The 27,992-nt window shown below is 43.5% G+C and overlaps 1 protein-coding gene and 1 long non-coding RNA gene across 7 annotated transcripts in view; one reads left to right on the top strand and one right to left on the bottom strand.

Annotated features, from left to right (window-relative positions):
* The window catches only part of scyl2 (SCY1 like pseudokinase 2), a 97,720-nt gene that overhangs the window by 7,918 nt on the left and 61,810 nt on the right, over nucleotides 1-27,992 (top strand). For 5 of the 6 annotated variants that reach the window (XM_069904373.1, XM_069904374.1, XM_069904375.1 and 2 more), the window contains exons 2-9: nucleotides 1,909-2,317; nucleotides 5,646-5,791; nucleotides 7,524-7,719; nucleotides 9,581-9,807; nucleotides 11,109-11,251; nucleotides 12,983-13,108; nucleotides 15,479-15,557; nucleotides 16,893-17,125. In XM_069904373.1, coding sequence (XP_069760474.1) covers nucleotides 1,909-2,317; nucleotides 5,646-5,791; nucleotides 7,524-7,719; nucleotides 9,581-9,807; nucleotides 11,109-11,251; nucleotides 12,983-13,108; nucleotides 15,479-15,557; nucleotides 16,893-17,125 — 1,559 coding nt within the window. The remainder of the gene's footprint in view (nucleotides 1-1,908; nucleotides 2,318-5,645; nucleotides 5,792-7,523; nucleotides 7,720-9,580; nucleotides 9,808-11,108; nucleotides 11,252-12,982; nucleotides 13,109-15,478; nucleotides 15,558-16,892; nucleotides 17,126-27,992) is intronic. The other variant, XM_069904378.1, reaches the window with a different exon arrangement.
* Nucleotides 719-27,902, bottom strand: LOC138746260 (uncharacterized). Its single transcript, XR_011346826.1, has 3 exons — nucleotides 27,821-27,902; nucleotides 23,181-23,453; nucleotides 719-878 (listed from the first exon to the last, which is right to left on the bottom strand). It is a non-coding gene; the product is annotated as an uncharacterized lncRNA (long non-coding RNA).

The following is a 27,992-nucleotide window of genomic DNA, read 5'->3' on the forward strand; positions in this document are numbered from 1 at the left end:
AGATGAAGTAGCCAAAATTGTGTAGAGGAATCAGGCAGATGCAGAGATGTTGCCACCTGTAAAGAAGACCCATATGTCCTTGAACTGAGGTTGAACACCAATAAATCAAACTGTGAAATGGACAGATTGGTGAGGACATGGGGAATCTTCCTCCATGAAGTAGTTGCATTGTGAGAGAGAGGAACAGAGGGCATGGTGCTCAGGGTTAGATAAAGGGAGCTGGGAAGAAACTCGGAGCACAAACTAGCAGTACCTGGACTAAATGATTTGATTTGTCAGGAGAAACTGGGTAGTTGGGATTATTTTCCTTAGAGTGAAGGAGGCCAAGGGGTGACATTGCGGAGGCTTATAACATTGTGAAGGGCATAGGTAGTGTCTTTTTCCCAGGGTGCAAGAGTGTAAAACCAGAAGGCATAACTTTGCGGTGAGAGAGTAAAGATTAGTCAGAATGTACAATTTAGTCTGAAGGGTCTGTTTTCCTGCTGCATAGTTCATTGGAACAAATGGTCCCACAGGATGAAGGAAATCTGAACAACATGAGATTACAGGTCAACTCCGATTATCTGAAATGGTCGGGACCAGGCCCATTTTGGATAAACTTTTAATCGGAGAACCCCAGCTCAGTGACAACAGCAAATCACTTGTAACATTGTTTATACAACAACAAACAACAAGGTAAGGCTTTTAAGCATTAAAATAAAGTTTAATTCTCACCCAAAAAAATGCTGGCGACTGCCGACCACCAACACTTCCCCACTCCATGCTGGGAGTCTGAGGGTCCCGCTCCTGCCCGGGAGCTTGAGGTCCACACCTCTGTTGGGAGCCCGAGGTCTACTGCTACCGTCATCTGAAGCCCGACGTACCCGGTCAGTTCAGGTCTGAAAATTGTTTAGATAAATGAGGATTTCAGATTTCCTTGTTTACCTGAAATTTTAAAAAAAATTCACCTAACTGATTTTAGAGATTCTGATTCCGGTTATCAGAGTTGTACTGTGTTTGCCTTTTAATAACATGCAATGACTTTTTGCCAGTTGTGGAGATTTCTTATAATGATAGACATATTTATTTGCCATATACTCTCTGTTGTCTCAAGGAACATTGATATGCAACTTTTCTAGCTGTGAGTGATGTTTTCTTGATATTGAACTGGCAGTGAATGGTCAGTGTATACATACCAGGATGGTGTGTGTAGTAGCATGGAGGGAAATCCCCAGTTGAAGATGTTCATGGGACTTTGTTGCTTTTCTAACTGTCAGCTATCAGGGAGAAAAGTTGTGAGGAAGTAACCTCTGTGAGTGGTTGCACTGTTTCCTGTTCACATTGTAAATATCATCAAGGAATAATATGGTTACAAAAGAAAATTCAAGATCACTAATTCGTTGAGTTTCCTCGCACAGAAGCTGGTTCTTTGGCCCACCAAATCCAATGAACAACAAGCACCCATTTACACCCCAACATCAAACAAATGTTTTATTCTCTCTGCACTTCCCATTAATTCCCCTCAGATCTCAGTGCCCACATGCATTCCATGAGTAGTTAGTAGCCAGTTATCTACCAACTCCTTGCACGGAAGCTGGTTCTTCGGCCCACCAAATCCAATGAACAACAAGCACCCATTTACACCCCAACGTAAAATGAATGTTTTATTCTCTCTGCACTTCCCATCAACTCCCCTCAGATCCCAGTGCCCACATGCATTCCATGAGTAGTTAGTAGCCAGTTATCTACCAACTCCTGGTATCTTTATGATATGGGAGGAAACCTACGCAGAGTACCAGAAGTAGGGTTTAACCCAGTCACTTTATCTGTGAGTCTGTGATGCTGATGTTAAAAGTGTCAAATATCTGATGCGAGACCTCTGCAATCAAAATGCATATATAAAACAAAATGATGCTTTGTTTTCTTTAGGACATTTGGAACCTTTTCATGCAACACAGCTTTGGAACAATCTTATCCATGTCCTGCAGACCCAGGTGGAGGTGAGGCAGTACAGACGTTTTTGGAGAACTCACAGTGGCTGCTTCACTGGTGCTGACGCAGTTGACGTGGTACTGAACCACCTCATGCAAAATGTGTACTTCATGAACAGCGACCTTTCACGTTTGAAAGCAGCTCGCCTCTGCCAGGCTCTGATGGATCACCGAGTGTTTGAGCGTGTTAGCACGAGACTCTTCGGCAAAGAACAGCAGATGGTATTTGAGGATGGCAGTGGCAGTCTCTACAGGCTCCTGGATGATAGTGGGTTCCCAGGGGGGAAGCAAGGAACAGAGGTGTTCCCTCATCATGAAAGATGGATGCTGAAGAAGAAATGTCCCAGGTAAGATGATTTTCCCGTCTCTCGCCATGATGTTGCAAGTGAGATCAATGTTCATCGTCTACCCTCAGCTAAGTCATTTCTGGAGAGCAGTCAGTCACTTTAGTCTCAAAACAAATATAGCTCCAACTAAGTTGGTAGGTTTTTTTCCAAAAGACTTGCATGAGCCAGGTGAGTTCCTCAATCAGATTCATTTTGTTTTCAAAATTATTGTAGAATTTTAGTTGTTTTGAAATATGCATAAATGTCATTACCTAAGCAGCCGTCAGTCCCTTGGATATGTGGAACGTGGAACATAGAGTACAGGAGCAGGCCCTTTGGCCTCTTAAGTCTGTGACAAACACAATGCCTAAGTTAAAGTAAAACTCTGCCGCGTGACTAATATCCCTCATTCTCCTCCGTGTTCACGTGTCTATTGAGAAGCCTCTAACATGCTACGTCACAGCTGCTTCCACCATTCTGGCAGCCCATTCCAGGCACCTACCACTCTGTATGTGAAAAAATCTTGGCTCTGCACATCTCCTTCAAACTTTCCCTCCTTTCTCTTCAAACATGTATCTGCCATTTTTACCCTGGGATAAAATTTTGACATCCACCCTTTCAGTGCCTCTCACAATATTATAATCTCCTATTGGGTTGCCTCTGACGCTCCAGAGAAAATAACCCAAGTTTATCCAACCTCTCCTTATTATTCATACCTTCCGAACCATGCAGCATCCTGGGAAATTTCTATACCTTTCACAAGTCTGCCATACCCACAGGAAAAAGAATCTGAGATTTGTATGTGAAATCTCCTTACTGTAGTGGGATGACTGGAACTGCACACAGTATTTAAACAGCTGCATTGTGACTTCCTTACTCTTACATTCAATGCGCCACCCAAAGAAGCCAAGCATTCCTTATGCCTTCATTTCCATGCCATTCACATGTGGCCACTTTCAAGGAACTATGGATCTGAACCCCAAGATACTTCTGCAGATCAATGCTTTTTAGAATCCTGCAGTTGACTGTGTACTTTTCCCTTGCATTTGACCTCTCAGAGTGCCACGCATCACACTTGTTCAGATTAAACTCCATCTTCCCTTTCTCTGCCAATATCTATAGCCTGTTGAATTCTTTGATAGCCCTCTACACTGTCCACAACACCACTGATCTTAGTGTCATCTGCAGAATTTCAAGTCATTTAGATATACCACAAGCAACAGAGATCCCACCACTAATCCCCGTGGAACATCACTGGACATGGGCATCCAGCGAGAATGGCACCCTTTCACCCCTACATTCTGTCAGATCAGCAAAAAGGATCAATTTCAGTTCCCAAATCTGATTCCCATCTTTCTTTCGATTTATTCAAATCTGGTTTTGGAGATTCCTCCTGAAGTAGAAGATACAATTTAGAAATAAGTTTCTTTGTAATTCCCTCATGAACCACAATCTCCAATCCAGTAATCTGCAGCAAAATTAATTCTGGGCCCCATATGTCCCTTAAAAAAAGGTCTCCGTTGAAGATAGCAGAAGAACAAATATAAAGTAGTGTTCTTCCAATTTACAAGTGACCTCAATTTTGTCATACACGAGGCTATGGACAGACATGTCAGTGTGATAATGAGATGTGGAACTGACATAGTCCTTGCTCTTGCAGCAAACAGCGCAAAGGTGCTCAGTGAAACGATCTCCCAATCTGCATCCAGTCTCCACGATGAGGAGGCCAGATCGGGAGCACTGGATGCAGTAACTGACCCCTGCAGATTCACGCATGAAGTGTTGCTTCATTTGGGAGGGCTGTTTGGGGCCCTGAGTCATGGTGAGGGAGGAGGTGTAAGAACAAATGGAGCATTTCCTGCGGTCACAGATAGGTACAAGGGTGGGAAGGGAGAAGTGAATGAGGGAGTTGCAGAGAGAGCAATCCCACAGGAAGGCAGGGAGGGAAGATGTGTCTGGTTGTGGGATCCCATTGCTGGTGGCTGCAATTGCAATGAATGAAATGTTGGATGTGGAGGCTGGTTTACAGAAGATGTTTGTGGAAAGTTTGTCTCCCAAAATGGAGACTGGGAAAAGGAAGAAAGTTACTGGAGATGGACTGTGAATTTGAGGTCAGGGTGGAAGTTGGCAGCAAAATTGATGAAGTTGACAAGTTTATCATGAGTGCATTAGGCAACCAATGTAGTCATTAATGACGCAGAGAAAGAAGTGAGGACGATCCAATGAAAAGACGGACGTAACCAGGACCAGGACCCACGCAAGTTTGCCTTGGATTTGAAGAATACAGGACAATCCAAAGGAGGTTGGGGGGAGGGTACAAGTTCTGCCTAGTGGGGGGGGGGAGGGTGGTGGTGGAGGGGGCCTGATTGGGGGGGGAGGGTGCGTTCTGCCTGGTGGGGGGGGGTGGTGGTGGAGGGGGCCTGGTTGGGGGGGAGGGTATGTTCTGCCTGGTGGAGGTGGGGAGGGTGGTGGTGGAAGGGGCCTGGTTGGGGGGGAGGGTACGTTCTGCCTGGTTGGGGGGGTGGGATTGGTGGTGGAGGGTGCCTTGTTGGGGGGGGGTATGTTTTGCCTGGTGGAGGGGGGGAGGGTGGTGGTGGAAGGGGCCTGGTTGGGTGAGGGTACAAGTTCTGCCTGGTGGAGGGGGGAGGGTGGTGGTGGAGGGGGCCTGGTTGGGGGGGGGAGGATATATTCTGCCTGGTGGAGGGGGGGAGGGTACAAGTTCTGCCTGGTGGAGGGGGAGGGAGGGTGGTGGTGGAGGGGGCTAGTTGGGGGGAGGGTACAAGTTCTGCCTAGTGGAGGGGGGAGGGAGGATGGTGGTGGAGGGGGACTGGTTGGGTCTGAAGAAGCAGGGAACCTTGAGGATTTCTTTATGGGGGAATGGAAGTCCATGGTGAAAATAAGGTGGTCTAGCCTGGGAAATTGAAAGTTGTTGAATTGATGGAGAACATGTGAGGTGTCCCAGATGTTGGTGGGAAAGGACTGGACCAAGGGAGACAAAATGGAGTCGAGGTATAATGATACTCGTTCAGTGGGGAAGGAGCACCCAGAAAGAGTGGTCTACTGGGATCATTGGGTTTGTGGATCTTAAGTGTGGGGTTGGGGAAAAATGTTAGAGGCTGAAAGTGATGGTGCAGGAGATGGTGGCCCCCTGTTCAAGGGGTAATGAGAGGAGGGGTCTGAGAGTTGTCATCTGGCCTCAACAAGGTAGCAGTCAGAAGACCAGACTACAACAGCACTACCTTTGTGATTGAGTTCGGTAGAATAAACAGATACTTAAACAGATGTGAAATCCTATCTGATGATTTTCTTTAAATCGACTGGTTAAAATGATTTTTTTTCCTTTAAACAGACCAGATAAAATAACGTTTTCAAATCCTATTGCCTTGGAAGCTTGTGACAAAAGAATTGAAGAGATTTTGCAAGCAATCAGCCTTCGTCCATCACTCCCCACAAACCTACAAATAAAAGCACAAACCAGCCTGCTGCCAAAGAAAGGTGAACTTGACATGATATTCGTGAGCACAAAGGCAAATGGACCCAGAAGTCTTTTAATTTTCCTTGATGCCTGCCTTTTGTTGTGTTTTGTATGTGATGTTATAAAAATTTCTGAAAAGTTAGCTCACTAAAACCTATCTGTATGTTTAGCACCGTGCCATAGATCTTGGTGTAAAATACTGACCATTCATTAATTTTACTGCTAAACATCATCATAAAACGATTTAAGAAATTTGCTTAAAGATTTTCAAGTGACCGCGTAGCTTTTCAGTTTCCACTTGTTTATTTTCGTGTGGATCAGTACGCTTGCTGATTAAGGTGGATCGCAGCCAACACTGAGCTGGAGCACACATATCACATGTGACTCTTACCAACTTTCCTGGCCATTGGTCAGAGGCATCAATCCTCCTGCAATTGAGGATGAAGAATCCATCAGTGTGATTGATGTTCAGCGATCCAGAGTGGGAGGGATAAAGGGCAGACTGAGCAATGTATGGTTTACGCGACTTTCCTTTCCACTTTCAACACCTATTGTGATACTGATGGTGGGTGTGATGAGGAAAATTGTAAGGGTGAGCTGGGTCTCTTGGGTTAAGAAATAGCCTCAAATTGCATTTTTAATCACCCCTTTGTGCTTAATTGAAGGATGTGAATCTTTTGGAGAATTTTTTATTTCAGGGTGAAAAGATGGTTTGCTTTCTGCTTTAAACATCTTGAGTAGTATTATCTCAGAAAAAACTCTTGCTACATTATTGAGGTTTAGTCTATTTTCCATGACGTTGGAACAGAATAAACCCATTCAGCCCATCAAGTCAACCTGACACCATCCTTTTCAACCCCATTCTCCTGCTTTCTCAGTAGCCCTAGGTGCCCTTCCTAATCAACAACTTGAGTACCTCTATCTTAAATATACCGTACCCAATGAGTTTGCTTCCACAGCTTTCTGCGACGACGAATTCCACAGGTTCACCACCCTCTGGGTGAAGAACTTCCTCCTCATTTTTGTTCCAAAGGGACGTTTTTGTATTCTGAGGCTGTGTCCTCTGGTTCCAGCTCCTCCACCATAGGAAACCTCCTCTATATATCCACTCTATCTAGGCCTTTTCAGTATGTAATGGTGTTTTCCATCGTGGTTATGTAGAGATGAGGAATTGAGAGCAGTGTTGGTTATTGTCCTCTGGCAGCTGATTGGAGCTGAGTGTAATTGCTAGTTTGATGCTCTCAAACCCATTCCTGAACCAGCAGAATGAGGAGACTAACTGCTTGGGTCTCAGTGGTAAAAGGGTGGTGTCTAACTTGCGGCACAATTAACATCATTTTCAATCCTAAATCTCTTCTGGATTCTGGAATGAGTAAAACGCCAGAAGATTTAACTGCGCATTGAGAGCCTAACTGGTTACTCCTTTCAAACGATCAACTGTTTTCAACATGCCAAAAGGTCTGAACTGTGCTGTAATTTCTACAAACACTTTGTGTTCAAATGTTTCCACTTGAAACATCGATTATTTTTGGAGCCAATTAAGTGCTATTTGTGTTGTCACAGCACCTAACTCAAATTTCAACTACTCTGTACTTTCAGTTAACACAAAACTGAGTGTGACATTTTGATGTGCAAATTGCATACAGTGGCTAACATTTTGTGTGCATGTGTGTTGATAACTGGGCATGCAAACTAACTATTTTTCTACTCTGCTTCCACTTTCAACAATGGCACTCACTTGCTCCAAAATAGTTATTGAGGATGTTTGGAAGCAGGCAACTTTGTTGCAGCTGCTACATTTAATTCACCTTCCCATCCTGGACAGCATCCTGGAACCTCCCTTGAAGATGGAACGAAGAGGAGCTGTTCATTCCAATTGGCATACCGATCTTATTATCTCCAACACATTCCTGGATCGAGAGGTTTCCAAGAGCCTTAATCTTCCTTTGTTAGTATTTTCTGATAAATTTTTAGTTTAGAGTAAGTGCACTAAATATGAAATCAAAAGAACTTAATTGACAATTAAATCTTAAAGAAAAGCTGAAAATGTGAAGTTTATATGATCTATGTTGTTTTCTTTATGAATTCATTGCAGAAAGCTGAGCTATTTTTTTCTAGATGTGCAGAATAGACAAATGATCTCTTGCTCCCAGCTGCTCACTTGCTCTCACATCTGCCTGTGCTTTTGCTCTCTACCCCTTTGCACTTCTTGAATTCAGTCCATTTTGACCCACAACTGTTGGATTTGTCAGTGAAGAACTTTTTGTCCAACTTGGCCTGAAATATCTTGTCCTGAGCTTGTGAATTAATTCTGTTCCTCTCAGCATCCATGCTGTCAGGCTCTTTCAGAATTCTGTTTCAATGGCATCTGCTGTTATTCGAAATTCAACTGAAAATTGATCAAGCCTACTCCCATTTTTCTCTTTGGAAAATCCTCTCCTTCTGAAGGTTGGTTTAATGTTTTCTTTCCATTTCATCTAAGACAAAGCCATCCCCTTTGATGTCTTGAGGGTCTCTTTCACTCACCAGAGACTTAAAACTTGTCTCTACTTGCTGATTATTTAATGTCTAACCTTGTTTTTTTTTCCGGCAGCCAGGGTGGGATGGGTTGAGCTGACAGAGGTGCTGCCTGCATTGTTGAACTAAAAGGTTGGATGAGGATGAGGTTCAGGATAGGACACACTCCTGGAATGGGAGGGATTGCTGGGAGATGGTAAACAAGAGCCTTCAGAAAGGTATCGGTCCAGAACAGAGGCACAGCAGGAAGTTAACAAATAATTCAAGCAAGATATTTCATTGAAGAAAGATGTGTATTTGTGCGGCATCTCTAATGTCCCAAGGACTTGAAAAGTTTTTCGAGTGTGTACAAAATTACAATGCCAATACAAAGACACTTCAAAGAATTGTGTAAGTGGTAGTTATGAACTTCATGGGGTGGGGGGGGGGTTGCTTTCTTTGGAGAAGAGGAAGCTGAGGGAGGTTTAATTGAACTAGTTACATCTATGATGTTATGAACTGTAAGGACCTATTTCCCCACCAGTAAGGTCAACAGTTAGATTTTGGGAAAGGAGAAATGAGGGAGAATTCTTTTCAGCAAGGGTTGTGGTGGTTTCTCACTCTGAAAGGAGGGTTGGGACAAACTTGCATTGCGCTTGCAAAGTTACTGAATGATCACTTGGAGTATCTAAGGCAAGTATATCCCTCATATTATAATGAGAGAAACGTTGTGCCTGTTCCTCCTGCTTATTTTGACATGACTCAAACAAGTGAAGAAATACTTTATAAAATGACTAAAGATGGAGTAAAGACTAACTTTGCGTAATTACTGTGTAATTCGATAACTTTTAGAGATTGTGTCCAAAAACATAGAGGTTCCTCTGAACATCAGTGTCACTCAGATCTTTCTCCCTCTTCCTCTCTCTGTTCCTCCAGCTCCCACCCCCTTCCTTCACCTATCAGAGAGCTACCCTCTCCCCTTATCACTTCTCAGCTTTTTTCTCTTCTACCCTCACTTGTATCCACCTATGACCTCTTGTCTGTTAGTGTGTGCTCCTCCCCCTGTCCCTTCCTCCCTCACCACCCCTATCCCCACCTTTTTTATTCAGGCACCTCCCTATTTTGTTCATACCTTGACGAAGGGCTCAGGCCCAAAACATTGGTTACCCTTTACTTCCTTTGTATGCTGCGTGACTGGCTGAGTGTCTCCAGCACTTTTGTATATGCTTAGGCTAGAATAATGATTTGTGCTGAAGGTGCATCTGATGAACACTTCCTCAATTTCTGTTCTGTGTTTTCATTTGACTCAATAGTACAGATGAGTGGCTCTTGGCCGCTGTGGATTGCCTGGATTATTTCCCAGACCAGCTGATTGTGCATGCGAGTGAAATGTTATCTCAGACCACAAATGACGGTGATACTGCAGAAGCCTACAAAAGAGTTCTGTTTGAAACTATGGTGAAGCATTACAGACAGAACAGGGAGCCTCTTCTCTGCAGCTGGTATCGCGACATACTGTCCGAGATAATTAAACTTTTGGGTAAGAAATCTTTTTAAAGGGCCATGAAAATAGACCCTTAGTTGTTGAAAGGCATGACCGTTGTTCCTTGTGCATTTTGACAAGTTCAATGGAGATTTTTTGAATTGATTAAAGGGCTCACCTGCAATGATAAAACAAGTATTTGTGTAATAACCAACAGGTACAAGGTTTGGGCACTGATAACGAAAGTATATTTATTGCTGCTCATCATTTAATGTTTCCAGCCTTGGCTTCCACATCTTGCTTTCTTTGGTTGTTTTGGTTTTTAACGGTGTGATTAGATCTTTGTAACTCCCTCTCTCTCCCCAATGATTGTTCCCTTTTCATCTCTTGTCTGTTGCTTTCTCTCACCTGTGACCTTGTTTTTCTTTTCAAATATTTTAAATTTACTTTTAACATTTTTAATTGGCCCTTTCAGCCAACGAACCTGTGCTGCCCCAATTACACGCAATTAACCTGCACCCCAGTATGTTTTTGAAGGATGGGAGAAAACTGGAGTTCTTGGGGGTGGGAGTGGGGGGAACAACCTACGCAGATGTGGCAAGAATGTACAAACTACTTGTAGACAGCATCGGAATCGAACCCCAGTCCCAATTGCTCACGCTATAACAGCATTGTAACCACCATGCTAACCATTTCAAGGAGCCAAGGTGAGATGGGTTGAGCTATCAGAGGTGCTCCCTGCGTCATGGAACATAAAGGTTGGATGAGGATGAGGTTCAGGATAGGACACACTCCTGGAATGGAGGGATTGATGGGAGATGGTAAACAAGAGCCTTCAGAAAGGTATCGGTCCAGAACAGAGGCATAGCAGGAAGTTAACAATAATTCATGCAACATACTTCAATAAAGAGAGATGTGGCATCTTTAATGTCACAAGGAGCCAAGTACTTGAGAAGATTTTCGAGTGTGTGCAAAATTCAAAGAACTGTGTCTTAGATGGTTAATGTTAATCATGAGCTTCATGGGGGTGCTTTGCTTTGGAGAAGAGGAAACTCGGGGAGGTTTCATCAAGCAAGTTACATCTATGATGAGATGAACTGCAAAAACCTATTTCCCTGTCAAAAAAGTCAACAGTTAGATTTTGGGAGAAGAGAAATGAGGGAGAATTTTTTTTCAGCAAGAGTGGTGGTAGTTTATCACTGCCTGAAAGGATGATTGGGAAAAACATGCATAGCATTTGGAAAGTTACTGGATGTTCACTTGGAATATCCAATGTGTTATGTCATTGATTACATTCTCTCGGAAAAATAGCCACAATATCCTATGAGTAACATTTTGCTTTGACAAAAATCTGACAGAAAATGGAAAAATTGCACAAGCTCTGGAAGCTACTCAGCTTTGTCTTCAGTTATTGGAGCCTAACTGGCGAGAAGAATTGCACAGATTGCTGTCCTTCATGGCTGTTGCAAGTAGCCCAGGTGCCTGCAGACTACGGAAACAGGTTGGTTACATTTTGGAACTACTGAGACCTCTATATTCCTGGAGAAGATCACAGTCTGTTGGAGGAACTCAGCGGGTTGAGCCCATCAGTGGGAGAAAAAGAATGGTCAAGGTTTTGGGTTGGACCTTTCATCAAGATGCTGGTGGACCTGCTGAGTACCCCCAGAAGATGGTGTGTTGCTCCACATTCCAGCATCTGCAGTCTCTTGTCTGTCCCCAGCCCTTTTATTCCTTTCATGGCAGCAAACCCGATGCAGGAAATGTGTTGTGTTAAGGAGTTGTACAGTAGAGAAAGAGGCCCTTTGGACTACCTTTTCCAGCCTCCACAAGTCTGACACCTTAGATACCTCTGCTACTGAATCCCACAGGCTCACATCCACCCCTCCTTACCCTTCCTTACTCCCTCACACCTCTCCCTACTCAACCTTCATCTCCTCTTTTGAGCTCCTCCTTGCCACTCCCTCCCCAACTCTGTGTTTTTACTTCAACCATGGTGTGTGCAGACTTTTGTGTTTTACTCTTATGGTCTTTGTTACATGGTGGGACATGTGCTTTGATTCGCAGACTCTATTGTTACTTCAATTCATTGTGTTTTTCTTCCTTATTCATTTGGAGGTCATTTGGACTTCCCCCACTGATACAGTATTTAGGATTGTAGTGTGAATTTCAGCCCCTCAAACCAACCCCCCCCCACCAAAAAAAAGTAGTATCCATGTAATAGTCAACCTCATAAATTTACCATTTAAAAATAGACCAGAAAATTTGGCTTTTATACGACTATATAGGTAATAAGTATAGAAGGATAGATAAATGTTCAGTTTCAGTTACTGCAGGAAAAAAAGTGACACTTTAGACAAAGTTTTTGGTGATCCTGGAGCAGTTTATGGATAGTATAAAAGGGTGGTCCAGGAGCCTGTAGCTGTTGAAAAAAGCTATTCTTACACCAGCTGGACTTCAGGTTTCTGTACTTTCTTCCTGAGCAGGGTGGGAGGGATCCTTCATGATGTTGGCTGCCTTCTTGAGGCAGCATCCAACAGAGATGTCTTACAACACAGATGTCTCAACTAACATCATTGAATGCATGATCTGATTGTTAGTACACAGTTGCTTGTGGTAACTAGCTGAGAACTAGTTGGTTGCCATCACAGCTATCGCTTCTGATATCTCTTTCACTGAGAAGCACTTTGGTTGTATGAATCTGTTTGCTTTATCCCTCATTTCTGTCCTGCCGCAGTGTCAAGATGTCCCTATTGTCACTTATGCTCCAGGCAGGGCAAAATCTGTACCTTTGAATACTCGATAGAATTTAGGAGAATGAAGGGGATCTCATTGAAACATATCAAATATTGAAAGTCATGGACAGAGTAGATGTAGAAAGGTCGTTTCCCATGGTCAGAGAGTCTGTGACAAGAGGGCACAACTTAAGGATTGAAGGGTGTCTACTTAGAACAGAAATGTGTCAGAATTTCTTCAGCCAGAAGATGGTGAATTTGTGGAATTTGTTGCCACAGGCGGTTGTGGAGGCCGGGTCATTCAGTGTATTCAAGGTAGACATTGATAGGTTCTTAATTAGCCAGGGCATCAAAGGTTATGGGGAGAAGGCTACGCAGTGGGGTTAAGTGGGAAAATGGATCAGCTTGTTTGAATGGTGGGGCAGACTCAAATGGGCTGAATGGTCTATTTCTGCTCCAATGTTTTCTGGTCTTATTTTTCACTTGTATTTGTTTTAAAGTATACCAACAGGACCGTGATGAGGAGAACATTTACCAAAGCCATTGTACAAAACAAGTCTCTATCAAAGATCCAAACTGAGGAGCTAGTCATGTTCCTTGTGGATAACCACACTGAAGTCTTCAAGGTACACTTTTATGAGAAAAGTTGATAGCCCATTTAATGAAGATATTGAGAGAATCATTTTGATCTCTGACTGATGTTTATAATTGGCTGGCATGCGCTCCATTAAAGATATGTAATATTGTGCATGAGGAAGGATGAGGACCCCCTTGTCGTCTGAGCTGTGAGAGCCTGACATTTCAAATTGTTTTTTTTTCTTGAAACATAAAGAAACTGTAGCATCTGGGCCAACATGGGCAAGTTTGTGCATCTTTTGATCTGCACCAGTTTTCCACTGCCTCTTCATTGTCCGGTTCAGTAACACATTGCCTCAGTCCCTTCCTGACCTTTCCAACTATAGCTTGACTATCTCCAACACTGGCTTTTTCACCCACCTTTGCATCTCTGATGCTTCTGGAATTCCCTTCGGATTGGTAATTTTCCTTATTTGGGACGTTCTTTATTTTTAGGCAGATGGCTACTTTCCCAGGGTCAAATGGCCTATCCTCCATGTCTCTAACACTCTACTGGCGCTCTGTGGTTAGCCTACTTGTCTGTTCCAATATTAGGGAAAATAACATAATCCACAGGCAAGACCTAATCTCCCCATGACCACAGGGGATTTAATGAAGCCAAATCTACAATATAAAGCAAGCGTCAGGTGACGATGAAACTGTCAGACCTGGTTCATTACCGTCCTTTAGGGAAGTAAATAGGCATGTTCTTGCTCTGCCTCAGACCTCAAACCCACAGCAGTGTGATTAAATTCTAACTGAAATATGTATTCTATTCCATAGTCAATTAGGGATTGTCAGTATATTCAGTCTGCATACTCTGAGGACAAATGTAAAAGTTCATTTGAATCATGAATCTGTAAGGAGTTTGTACATTTTCCTTGTGTCTACGTGGGTTGTCCCTGGGGGATCCAGTTTCCTCCACCCTTCAAAACGTACCGGGTTATAGGTTAATTGGGTATAAATTGGGTGGGATGGTCTTGTGGACCAAATGGCCTGTGACTGCTGTATGTCCAAAAAAAATGGTTTAACAATGAATGAGAAGAAATCAGAGTAGGTATCAATCTTGGCCCATTGAGCCTGCCTCACCATTCAATAAGATCATGTTTGATCTGGCCAAGGACGAAGCTCCACTTATCCGTCTGTTCGACAAAATGCCCCAACTATTCAAAAATTTATCATTGTCTTAAATGCAATCTGCGAAACAGCCTGTATTGTTTCCTTAGCAGAGGACCATGCTTGTTATTGGAAAAGTGGAGCTTGTGGATGATCAGGGCATGATGTGATTGATATGCAGAGCAGGCTTCAGATATTCAGTGGCAGATTTCTCATAGTGCAAGCCCAATGACATTCCATTTCTATTCCATTCATTTCATCTCCCAGCCAATAGACTAGATTAGTTCCAGCAGTTGCAGATTCACTGGCAAATTGAACACCAAGTTGAACTTTAGTTCTCACCAACTCCAGCTACTTCCACCACTAACAGTTTCAGTCCTTCCTGCTGCCATCTTCATCCTTTCTGTCCCGACACTAATCTCTGGTTTGTCCCATCCCCCATCTCAGCTTCAGTAACTCAACTTTGTATCCATCTCGGCCCTTTCGAGTCAGATATCAGCTGTGTGTCATAGCAGGGAGCAAATCTTCCCCATGAGTCTGAGGTCTCTGGGTTCAAATCCTGCAGAGGCCAGGGTACAGAAGTGTGGATCCAAGGGCGATGTTCACTCACTGAATGGCGGTAATTCGAGCAAGATGTTGTCTACAAGATTATGAGGGAAAGATAGGATGGTCACCTTTTTCCAGGGGCAAGAACAGCAAACACCAGAGGAAATCTCGGGAGGAAAATTTAAGGGGGATGTCAGGTTTTTTTTGCACACAGAGAGTGGGTGGAATGCATTGCCTGGGGTGGTGGTGGAGACTGATACAACAGGGATATTTAAAAGACTTTTTTTAGTTAGGCACATGGATATAAGAAAAATAGGTTATGGGTGTGAAGTAGGGAAAGGTGAGATTGTTGTGTAGGTTTCTATCAATAGGCACAACATTGTGGACCGAAAGGCCTGTACTGTGCTATTACATTTGATGTTAAACAAAGGCCCTGTTTATCCTTTCAGCAGAATGGAAAAGATTTCATGCTGTTCTGAAAGAAACCAAGGGTCGATCACTGGGCAATATTTATCCCTTTGATCAAAGTCACTGAAAGATGATTTGGCCCTCATTGCAGTGTGATTTGAGGGGCCTTGCTGCATGGGAATTGGCTGCTATGTTTCCTCAATTACAATATTGATGGGACAGTGAGCGGATGTCTTTATCCATAAAACGTTTTGGGGTGTTCCCAGGCCAGTAAATGTGCACTATAAATGCAAATCTTTCTTTTGCAACAGGTCCCCAGTTCTTTGCTTCAGATGGTCAGGAGGAAGCTTCTTCCCCTTCAGGAAGGCAAGAACCCCAATGCTTCTGCAGGTATCTTGTGCACACACTCATAAAAGCACGCAAAATTCTTTCATTCCTCTTTGCTTCCTTTTGTTCACAATAACAAACTTCTTTCCAGCACCTATGAAAATGCACAAGATCAATAATTCAGGATATGATCCGAGATCTGATCCAAAGGTTCCATCCTTCAAGTCAAGCCACTTAAAGTTTGTCTTTGCTTTCCAGTTGTTGGCTGGTCTTATTAGAGAGAATAAAATAAAGGGAATTGCATGACCAATAATTCCAGATTTCAGATGATCAAAGTTCCTTTGAATGTTTCTGGAATGTGAAAAGTTAGTTTGTGTTGTATCTTTTGTGTTCTCAGAAAGCACCTTAGAATGAATTAATTTGATTTAATGTGGTAAATTTCTTCAAAGCAAGATTTCTGATGGAAAGCAAATGAGGGAAGCAATGGGCTAAACTTAAATAATGTTCAAAATTTAAAAGAAGGCACAGGGACAGTGTCTTCTCATCAGCCATCAGATTTATAAACAAACAATGAACCACTGACACGACCTTAACGTGTCTTTTCTTTTTCTTCCACTATTTGATTGATTTGGAAGAGTGATTTATAGCAATGTTTGGGCCTGTGTTTGCTGCCGCAAAACAATATATTTTTTAACATATTCATGACAATAATTTCTGATTCTGGTTCTTGGACCTGAATCTTCCCACAGATACTTAGTGAATTACTCAATGTTTCCAGCACTTTCTGCTTCTCTTAATATTAAATAAATAAATGGTGGATATTGACCAATCCTGGTATACCTGGTGTAGTGAGAAGCGTTCTTCTGCAAAGTCTGATGACATTCATGCAGCCATAGAAAATACATGGGTAAGAGCACAATTACAGAGTAGAGGGTCATAATGATTTTAAAAATTCATTAGTACAAAAAAGGTAAATATGTAAGCACTGTGTGGGGTTCATTCAGAAGCTTGATGGCTGCAGGAAGAAACTGTCTTGAAGTCATCCCCTTGATGTGTGCACATTAGTTGCATTTGCTGAAGTATCAAAAAGTGTTTTAAAAATATCTTGTCTGTTTCCTCGATTCACTAATCCTGTAAGTACCCTTGCCCTACTTCTCCCCCTCCGTTCTCTTAACACTCACTTCTCTTCTGTGTTCTCAGTCTCAATGAAGATTTCTGACTTGAAACATCCACCCTTCTTTTTCTCCTGTGCTTATTATCAAAAGTAATCATTATGTTCAGATCTTTGATGTGGATGTTGTTAGGTTGTCTATAAATGCAAGTTTACATCAACCTTTTATGAGTTGCAAACTCCAATGCATCCTTTCCTGATTGATGTTTTTCATTGCTTTGTGACAGGCTTTACATTCTGCAAGCATGTAACACAGAAGGAGTTTGAGGAACAGAAACATTGGACCACTTTAGACCAACTTCATCAGTTAATTCAGGGCATTAGTCAAAACCGCCACATGGGTGAAAAAGAAAAACAATGCCTGCTTCAGGAGTTTCAGGAACACCATCCCTCAGTGTTTTCTCACCACTTTCCAAACTTAGAACGTCAGGAAGGGGTTCTCGAAGTTCAACAACTACCGGTAGCATTTTGATTGATTACTTCAGTGTGATTGCACTAATCATTGAATTGAGATATAAGCCAACCACTTGTTGATATGTTTATTTTTCTGCTCAAATCTCTGAAGTTTTCACCAGATGATTTTCTTTTAGTTTAATTTGCACTAAATTAGAATAATGCTACTGATTATATTGCACCCTCAATTTTTCAGTTGAAATTGTGCTCCTGTTACTTCTCCTGGAGTTTAAAGTGTTAAGCCAGTTATTGGAATCTACATTTCCATGGAGACCCTTGTCAAACTGGCTCTATCAATTGTGGGCAACAAATTGATTTCTTGATGGGGTACAGCTAACAGGCAAGGTTTTCCCAGGAATTGTGAAGATGCCATACCCTCTTTCCTCCCACTGGAACATATCTTGTGAACCAGAGAGTCTAGCATCAGTGGTGGGAAAACTATTGGAGAGGATTGTTGGGGACAGGATTCATGAGCATTTGAGGAAGCATTCTCTTATTTGAGTCAGTATGGCTTTGTGAGGGGCAAGTCATTCTTCATGTATCAAGGAGGTAACAAAACAGATTGATGAAGGTAGAGCTGTGGATGTGCTACAGATAGATTTTAGTAAAGTATTTGACAAGCCCCCCCCCCCCCCCTCCCCCCGGAAGTCCATCCAGAAAGTCATGAGGCATGAGATCCATGAAAACATGGCTGCCTGGATTCAGAATTGACTGCCCACAGAAGAGGAAAGTAGTTGATGGGAGCGTATTCCAAAACCTCCATATCTTTCCTGTGAATTGGGGCAAAGTTGGTAACTCATGGATTTTCAAAGGGATCCATTTTGGGACCTCCCGCTCTTTGTGGTTTTTACAAATGACTTGGATGAGGAGGTAGAATATTGAGTTTGCAGATTACACAAAGATCGGAGTAGTGGATAACGTAGAGGGTTGTCGTAGGCCGCAACAGGTTATAGTCAGAAAGCAGAGTTGTGTGGAGAAATGGTAAATAGAATTCAGTCCAGAAAAGTGTGAAGTGAATACATTTTCCTGAAGGCAGAGTACAAGGTTAGTGGCAGAATTATTTACAGTGTGGAGGAACGGTGCAATCCTAGGGTCAAAGTCCATAGATCCCTCAAGGTGGCCACACAAATTGATAGTGTTTAAGAAAGTGTCTGGTATGTTGCCATTAGTCAGAAAATAAGATCAAGAGCGGTGAGGTCATGTAGCTCTATAAAACCTCGGTTAAACCACATGTTCAGTTCCAGTTGTCTCATGTTGGAAGCGCGTGGAAGCTTTCATGAGGGTGGAGAGGAGAATTACAAGGATGCTACCTGGATTAGAGAACATGTCTTAAGAGAAAATGTTGAGCAAGCCAGGACTTTTCTCTTTGGAGCAATAGAGGACTGAGGGGTGACTATAAAGGTGTATAAGATTATGAGGAACATGGAGTCAGCAGCCAGCACCTTTTCCCAAGGCATCAATGACCAATTCCAGAGGACATCTGTTTCAAGTGAGTGGAGCTGTCAGAAGTCAGTTTATTGCATAGAGAGTGACGGGTGCCTGGAAAGCATTGCTGGGCATGGTGGTAGAAACTAGTACAATAGAGAAAATTAAGAGAATCTTGGATAGGCACATGGATGTAAGAAGAGGTGGGGGTGGGGGTTGTTATGGACTGTGAGGGAGGAACGGGCTAGATCGATCATGGAGTTGGTTTATGGAGGTCGACACAACGTTGTGGGCCCAAGGGCCCATACTGTGCTGTTTTACATTCGATGAACCACAATTGTGTGAAAGACAATTCAGTAAGAATGATTCAACAATGATCAGTTGTCTCTTGATGAATTTGCTTCCTTACATCAGGCTTCAGGTTCATTGCATTTCTTTTTAACAAGAAGTTTAAATGGGGAAATTCTGAAGCAAGTGAGATGTGGTCAACAGGTTTGTCAATGTTCTGTTCCTGACATTGAGGGATAGCTGAATTATTCATGTGCACTAAGAAAATATGAGAAAAGTTCAGTGGAGATTCAATGTGGAGAAAGCCATTTGCTTTTTATATTTAATATACAAATAAAGCTGATTGAATCAATGAACATACGGCTGCTCTTCATAAATTACAGCTCAGCCTTCAATAGTATTATTCCCTCAGTGCTGGTCAAGAAGCTACAAACTCTAGGCCAGCCTCTGCACCCCACTCTGTAACCGGTTCCTTGACTTTCTCATTGGAAGACCACAGTCAGCCCAATTGGAAATAATGCCTCCTTACTTGACTATCATGCATGCTTAGCTCTATACCCATGACACTGTGGCCAGGCACAATTCCAATGCTATCTACAAATTTGGTTATCTGCAGACTTACAAATGGCAATGAGGAAGCGTACTTGAGAGAGAGATCGAGAGATCAGTTCATTGAGTAGTATCGCCAACAACCTTGTGCTCAACATTAATTAGCAAAACCAAGGAAATGATTGTGGACTTAAGGAGAAAGTCAGGGGAACATGACCCAGTCCTCATCAAGGGCTTAGTAGTGGAGAGGGTCAAGAACTTCAAATTTCTGGGTGTCAACATCTCCGAGGATCTGTCCTGGAGCCTCCACATTGATGCGATCACAAAGAAGGCTCACCAGCGGCTTTAAGGAGATTCGGTACGTCACCGAAGACTCTCAAAAACTTTTGCAGGTGGACCATAGAGAACATTCTGGCTGTTTCCATCACTCTCCAGAGGATTGTTAACTCGGCCTGCCATGTCATGGGCACCAGTCTTCATTCCATCGAGGATATCTACAAGAAAGCAGCCACTATCCTCAAGCAACCCCACCACCCAGGCCCTGGCCTCTTCTCTCTGCTACCATTGTGTGGGGGGGGGGGGGGGGGGGGGGGGGGGGGAGGTACAGGAGCCTAAAGACGAGCACTCAGCGGCACATGGACAACTTCTTCCCTGCTGCCATCAGATTCCTGAATGATCGATGAACCAAAGACGCTGCCTCACTTTGACTGTGCATTATTTTAATTAATTTTTACGTGGTTTTTATGAATGTTTTCGCTGCTGAAAAACAACAAATTTTGTGACTTGTTCACAACAATAAATGTTGATTCTGAACTCAATTAGATATTTGGTTTCAATGACAGTATTACATTTAAATTAATGGCTTTTTCCCTTTTACCCCAGCTCTGCATTAATAGACAACCCCTTCCCCCAGTCAATTCTCACAGTTTCTGTCTCCTGGCCTCTTCCCCATATCCAAATAGCTCCTTTTGTCAGTTGGTCTGTGTTCCTCCCCACCAATTGTTTTATTCAGGCGCTGCCAGCTTTTACTCAGACCTTGAATGTGAAATGTCAGTAATACATTTTTATTTCCGACAGACGCTGCAAGAACTGCTGAGTTCCTCCAGCATTTCTGTGTTTTCACTACATCACAACTTTTGCAGACTTCCATGTTTCACTGCCTTTGGTCACTGCCTTTGGTTACAAAGAAGCTGCTAAATGATCCAGGTTTAAAATGGTGAAATGTTGATCATTATCTGGATTTTCCCATTTGATTCATGTTTTCTCATTGCCGATCATGAGGTGAAAACTGAAGGTAGTGGGCCTCTGGCAACAGTCAAAGGCCACTAAATCTGTTGTTAAAATCTGCAACAAAGTTGTCCCCATGAGCATAGAAACTATTTCCACCACTTATGCCTCTCTGTTTCGTTTTGGAACCATAAAATCATACAGCACAGAAAACAGGCCCTTCCAGTCTGTGCATAACCCTTATTCTACCTCGTTCCACTGACCTGCACCTAGTCCATACCCTCCCATCCATGTACCTGTCCAAATTTTTCACAATGTTAAAATTGAGCCCACATTCACCACTTCATTTGGCAGCTTGTTCCACACACCCTCCACACTCTGTGGGAGGAAGTTTCCCCTTAAACTTTTCTTCTTTTGGTTTGTATCTCACCTACCCTCAGTGGAAAAAGTCAAGTTGCCCCTCATAATTTTTGAAAACCTCATCAAATCTCCCCTTATTCTTACACTCCAGGGAATAAAGTGCTAACCTGTTTAACCTTTCCCTGTAACTTGGTTCTTGAAGTATGGGCATCATCCCAGTAAATCTTCTCTGCACTCTTTCAATCTTATTGATATCTTTCCTGTAGTTAAGTGACCAAAACGGGAATGTTCCAAATCCCAACTCCTATACTCAATACTTTGATTGATGAAGGCCATTCTGAAGGTTATAACTTGATCCTTCAACCAGGTGTGGCTCGTCTTCTCCTCGTCCCATCCCCCAGCTTGATCTTATCCCTGACCTATTTGCTGTCACCTTTATTGTGATGCAGCACAGTTAATCCTCTGGTCCTGCAGCAATTGGCTGCTGCAAATGATGGGGAATAACTGGCTCGGGGTTATTACCTGTGACCCACGCCAATACTTTTCAGTCCTTGAGGATTTTGCGGCTCCTGAGATGAAGAAATGCTGCACTGCAAGAGTCCAGGTGCCATCCAATTTACTTCCAATATCTGATGAGTTCAGTGCAAACAGTGTGTGAGGCTCACAGGCAGGGATGATGTTGGAGTGCAGTGCCAGACCCTGTTGCTCATTGCAAATTATCCCTTGATTGAAGAGTTCTGTGCACTCTTGTCCACATTCCTCCTTTAAACAACCCAACATTCATCTTATTCAACATTCCAGAGGCCAAAACTGCTCTGTTTTCACTCTTTGACAACAATCATGTGTTAAATTATAAATTGGATAGAAATTGCTTTTTGTCATTTTGAGAGATGTAATGTGTTAGTTAGATGAATGTAAGTTTTTTCTTGATACAGACAGTTATATTTGCAACATCTAATGAGTAGTTACCCATGCTAATTCAATAGCACTCTAACCACAGACAGGACAAGGGCAGTAAATGCAGGGAAATGTCACCACCTACAGGCCATCACCCTCTTCACACACCGATCTGACTTGGAAATAGCTTAATAAAGGGCTCAAGCCCAAAACGTTGGTTATATATCTTTATCTTTACTTTATAAAAGACACTGTTTGACCTACTGAGTTTCTGCAGCATCGTACTTTTAACCTTAATCATGGTGTCTGCAGACTTTTGTGTTTTTCTTTTGGATAGCTCATTGAGGTTCCTCATGTAAATTAATCTCCACAGCATATTTCCACCACTTCTGCCCCTCTGTTTGGTTTTGAGGTGGCACGATTCAGCGCCACATTGTTACAGCACCAGTGACCGGGACCGGGGTTCAAATTCCGCATTGTCTGAAAGGAGTTGGTATCTTCTCCCCGTGTCTGAGTCGGTTTCCTCCAGGTGCTCCAGTTTTTTCCCACTGTTCAAAAAAGACCAGGGGTTGTAGATCAATTGGGTATAATTAGGGCAGCACGGGCTTGTGAGCCAGAAGGGCCTATTGCCGTGCTGTTAAAAAAAAAAATCCTGGATTCCTCTCGAACTGCACTAAGTGCTCTGAGGTTGGTAAGGGATTACTTAAAGTGGTAGGTGAGTGGGAAGACAAAGGTTGAGAACCACTCGTCAACCCTATCTGATAATATAAACAATCCTGTCACCCATCCCCTCAGCCTCCTCTACTCGAGAGAAAACCAGCCAAGTTTGTTCAGCCTTTCCCCATAACTCATACGCTCTAACCCAGGCAGCAACCTAGTAAACCTTTTCATTTCCCTTTCCAAAACCTCCATATCTTTCCTGTGAATTGGGGCAATGAGAATTACACAGAGTGTTCCAGGTGAGGCATCTACACTGCCGCAGCATGACATCCTTTTGTACGATGATCTGCTCCATGAAGGCAAGCTAGAAGATTTATTTTCCGAACTTTACACAATTCCAGCACAGAAACAGGTCCTTTGCCCACGTCCATGACAATTGTTGTACTTCAAGTCAAGTCACCTTTATGTACAGTAAAGACAAGATAATGTTTCTCCAGGACCACAGAGCATATTTAGAAGTTAGAATAGAACTTAAATACATTAAAATATTAAATACATTAAAATATTAAGTATATGGTAAAAGTTCACGGTACATTATCAACATATGTTCTGGGAATTCTGGAGCCTAAGGGCCCAAATTCTACGGTACCTCCTACCAGATGGCATGAGGGTTGTGTGAAGTCCTTCACAATGTTTATTGCCTTTCGCTTGCATCAAAGGTAGATTTCTTTCATGGTAGGAAGAGAGCCGCCAATTATCTTTTCCGCTGACTTCACTCTCTAGGGAGGTACGGCTTCCAAACCAGGCGGTGATACAGTGGCACAGGATGTTCTCAATACATTTTCTGTAGAATGTAGTGAGGTTGGAGTGTGGAAGATGAACTTTCTTCACCCGTCACAGGAAGTAGAGGGGCTGCTGGGCTTTCTTGGCTATTGTAAGGTAAAACATCATGAGATGGGAATGTGCAGGGCTGTAACAAGATGTGAATGCATCCTTGTACTTACAAGATAAGAGAGACATTGATGGATTGAGAGGCAGGAAGCTAGCAGGGAAAGGATAGCAACAGTTTTAGTCATTGGACAAGTAATGATATGATGATGTTCTAAGCACATATCCAAGGGTATAAAAAAATCACCATTTTGCTGATAACGGCAGAATGCATTCTCCGACTAACATGGTTAGTCGCAAGTGTTACAATCCGGTAATAAAGAACAAAGAACCCTGATTTCGACTCAGCCTGGTGTTTGTCTCACTCATTCATGAACAAAGCAGACCTAACACTATGGAGCTGGTGTTAAGGTGAGATTCTCCGACAGGTCACACCGAGGAATTTTATACTCTTAACGACCTCTATGGTTGAGCTGTCAATGGTCACTGTCGACACTAAGCCCATTTACCCACTTTAGGTCTGAGGCCTTCTGTCTGTGGCATGTCCAGGACTTGTCCAGTATTCTTGAATGCCATGAGAGAGTATCACTCCCACCACCCTTTCAAACTATCTCCAGCTATTCTCTGTGTGAAAAATCCCCTCTAAACATCCTTAAATTCAAGCCTTGATGAAGGGTCAAACCTGAAAAGTTGGTTATGAATCTTTATCTTTGCTACATGAAGTATACTGTTTGACCTGCTGACTTAAATCAATGTCCTCTTGCTTTTGACATTCCTCAGCATGGGGGAAAAGTATTTTGTATACCTCCATTAAATCACTCCTACTTTTTTCTGCTCGAGGAAAAACAAACTCAGCCTATCTAATCTCCCCTTACAATCTGTAACTTAAAACAATGATTAGATATGTCAGCTGCCACAGTCAATATATTCACCTGATGTAGGTTATTTTGAGGTACTTATGTGGTTTGCTATTGACAAAAATGTAAATTTTGTTGAAAATTTTATTTACAGCACGGTAGAAGCGGATTCCGTCCATTTAAACCTGTGCTGCCCCAATTACACCCAAATTAACTTACATCCCCGGTACGTTTTGAAGGGTAGAGGAAACCAGAACGCAGACACCGGGGGGGGGGGGGGGGGGGTGGGAGTGTATAAACTCCTTATAGACAGCGTCAGATTGGAACCTGGGTCGCTGGCGCTGTCATAGCATTGTGCTGAACGCTTCATTAACTGTGCTGCCTTACTAATTCACACCTTATTCATGTTTCTTTCTCTTTGCAGTTGCTTAGGTTTACAGACTGCTGCTCCAGATTAATCAGAATCACAATTTATTGTCATTAACAAGCCACAAAATTCATTGTGTGGCTGATGCCAATGCATTTCATTCTCGTCTCAGGTTGTGGTGTTCAAATTCTAATTCAGATCCTGGTGGTCGGCTGTTGCACTGAGGGAAGAGAGCTGCATTGCCAGGAGTGCCATCTGTTGGATGTTGAATGACTGGCACTTTTGTCAAGAAACCCAAACATTACAGATACTGTATTCTTGTGCAAACATCTGGAGGAACTCAGCATCCATGGAAGAAATAGTTTTGGTCGGGACGGTTTCAACAAGACAAGATAAAAGGGGGCCAATGCGAAATGGTGACCAACCATTGTTCAGTCCAACATACCATTGTACTTTTAAGCCCTCAACTCTTTTCAGTATTGCCCAACTGTCCACTTCAGAAATTTAATCAGCGTTGTTAGCTCAGTAACGCAATAACCATATTGCACAGAATCCTTGTTCACTAACTGTATGACAAACAAGCCACAATTTATTTTTAGTTGAAGGAGTGTCAAGGGAATTCTGTACCTTAACAGAGATGGTCCAAGATTGATATGAGCTGATGGTGGGTCCCGGCTGTGCACAAAGTAGCTGCTGTGTTTGTGGGATCCTTCTTGGTATTGTCTTCCTTCAGGAAGCTCCTTCCAGAAAATAGGAGCTGGAGGAGGCCCCTCTGCCATTCAGTGCCACGTTCGGAAGACTGAATGGGGGGGGGGGAGGACCTCACTGAACCATTTAAGATGTGAAAGCTTTTTGTTACTTCTTTGTTTGATGTGTTTTTACCCTTGATTGTAGGAGTTGGGGGATGTCATGGTAAAATTGGCGAGGCTTTCAGGGAGTTCTGTCTCTGTCTTCCCAGATAAAGTGCATTGTTGGAGCTGCAGAGTTTGCCAGCATTGTCTGCAGACTTCTGTGTTCACTGCTGTGCCCCAGCCCTGGGGCTGTGCTCCTTGTTGGGTGACCTGGAGGCGGGCTGGCCATTCCTGAGTAGTGGGTGGGTTTGTTTATATTGCAAAAACCCACTGTGTATGTATCTACCTACACGGGAACCTACCTGGGGGCCACTCGCTCACCTGGAGCCACGTGACTCCCTGACGGCAGGCTGCGTCACGTGCCGGGGGAAAGCGGAAGTGAGGTGTGAGGGCGGAGTGGCGGCCAGTGTTGTGATGGCGCAAGGGCCCCGCTCCCTGCCGCCGCCGCCGTGAGATCGCCGAGGCCCGACCGAGCCGGCGGCCTGATCGCAGCCCCTCGCCGCCGCCCTGCTCCACACGACAGGCACCAGCGGCGGGGCTGAAGGCCGCCCACAGGTGAGGGGCCGCGGGGCTGCTGACTCGCGGAGGGGCCTGGGCTCTGCGGGGGTGCGGGAGGGGGAGAGCGGTTGAGCGAAGCCCCGGCGGACAAGCTGCCAGGGAGGCAGCCACAGAGGGTGGAATGGCCGCTAGTGGGGTCGGAGCTCACGGTTGGGGGGGGGGGATGGGTGTCAGGGGCATGAACCTGGCCGTTCGGCCCTCCCTGCACATGCTGGCCACCCCCACAAATCCCATTGACCATCACCTGGTCTGAGCCTTCTGTGCCTTGTGCTTATCCAGAGACTCCTTCAGTGACCTGGGACTCTCCCTCCACCACCCCCTCAGGCACCAGCTTCCATCCATCCTCTGGATGAAAAACATTTAAGAAGAGCTCAGGCCAGGAACATCAGCAATATAGCTTTGTCTCGGAGGGAAGATGAAAGATTGGCAGAGTTCCTTCAGCATTTCAATGTGTTTTTATTACTGTCAGTCTCTTGCAAGATCCTGCACTAACAAACGCAAGTATCCCACATGCCTTCATCATTTCCTTATCTTTCTGTGCTTCTGGCATCAGGAATCCTTGGACCTGTCCACTGAGGTCTTTCTCTTCCAAAGTGCATCCTGAACTCGTGTGTACACTTTGGCCTTGTTTGTGGGTTTATTGAATGGATTTGAGTAGTCTTTAAATCCGATGATCTAAATTCCGATCTGAGGTAGGAGTGGATACTTTTGGTTTACTGCTATCCAGGAATGACTTCTGGGATAAACATCTTACTGAGACTTGGAGAATTAGAACTGAATGTGGAATCTCAGATCTGTTATTCAAATTGGGATTAAGATGTAATCAAAAGTGGGTGTTTGAGAGCAACATCTGGGATCAGGAATCCAACACCAAAGGTCTGGTTTTAAGGTGTGACTTGGGACTAAATTTAAAATAAAAGATCTGAATCTGACTTGTGACTGGGAGCAAATATCAGGCTGTCATCTGGTTGAAAGAAGATGAAGAATGTCAACATGACCTAATTTGGTTTTAAATTGGATGTTTGTGGGTGAAAACCCCACTCCAGAGTGTGTGTGCATTATCCATCTGAAACTCCGCAAAAGTCCACAGATAGTATTATTGGAGATGCTTTGAGAAAAAGCCAAACAATATTTCTTCCACAACAAGGACGGTACGGTTCGCATAGGGGTTAGAGCACTCCTGTTACAGCGCTAGCGATTGGGCTGGGTTGCAGTGCTGTTTGTAAGGAATTTGTACATTCTTCCCATGTCTGTATAGGATTTCCCTGGGGACTCTGGTTTCCTCCCACCGTTCATAATGTACCAGGGATTTTTAGTTAATTTGGTATGATTGGGTGGTATGGACGTTACCATGCCATATGTCTAAATTGAAAAAAATTAAAACTTAAAAATTAAAAAACATGTAAATTGGTAACAGCTTTGTTGAACACCTGATGTTTGTCTAGGGTCCAAGTTGGAACTCCCAGTTGCCACTGTTTTAATTCCTCTTCTTATTCCTGCGCAGAAATATCTGTCCTCGACCTCATTCGTTCCAGGCCGAGGCTTGAAGAATGACACATCATATTCCTCCTGAACACCAATGTTTTCCAATTCCCTCCCTCTATCGGGTTCTACTGTTTCCATTTAGTTTTTACCGACTCCCTTTCTTACTTTTCTCTCACCGCCTCTGCCCCACACCTCCTAGTGGTCTCCCCCCCCCCCCACCCAGCTTGTTCTCCACATCTCCCACCTTCTGTCCAACATCCTGATATCTCTTGACCCTGCTTCCCACCCACCTTGATATCACCCCTTCATTTAGTCGATCCGAAAAGTTGACGTTTTCTTCCCATGATGCTGCCTGACCTGATTCCCTCCAGCTTCAAGTGAGATTTGAACTTTGAACTTCCCATTGTTTGCTCAGTAAAAATAGGTTGACATGTCATGATGCCACTCTTCATTCAAACGGGG

The sequence above is a fragment of the Narcine bancroftii genome, chromosome 11, assembly GCF_036971445.1.
Source record: "Narcine bancroftii isolate sNarBan1 chromosome 11, sNarBan1.hap1, whole genome shotgun sequence".
NCBI lineage: Eukaryota > Metazoa > Chordata > Chondrichthyes > Torpediniformes > Narcinidae > Narcine > Narcine bancroftii.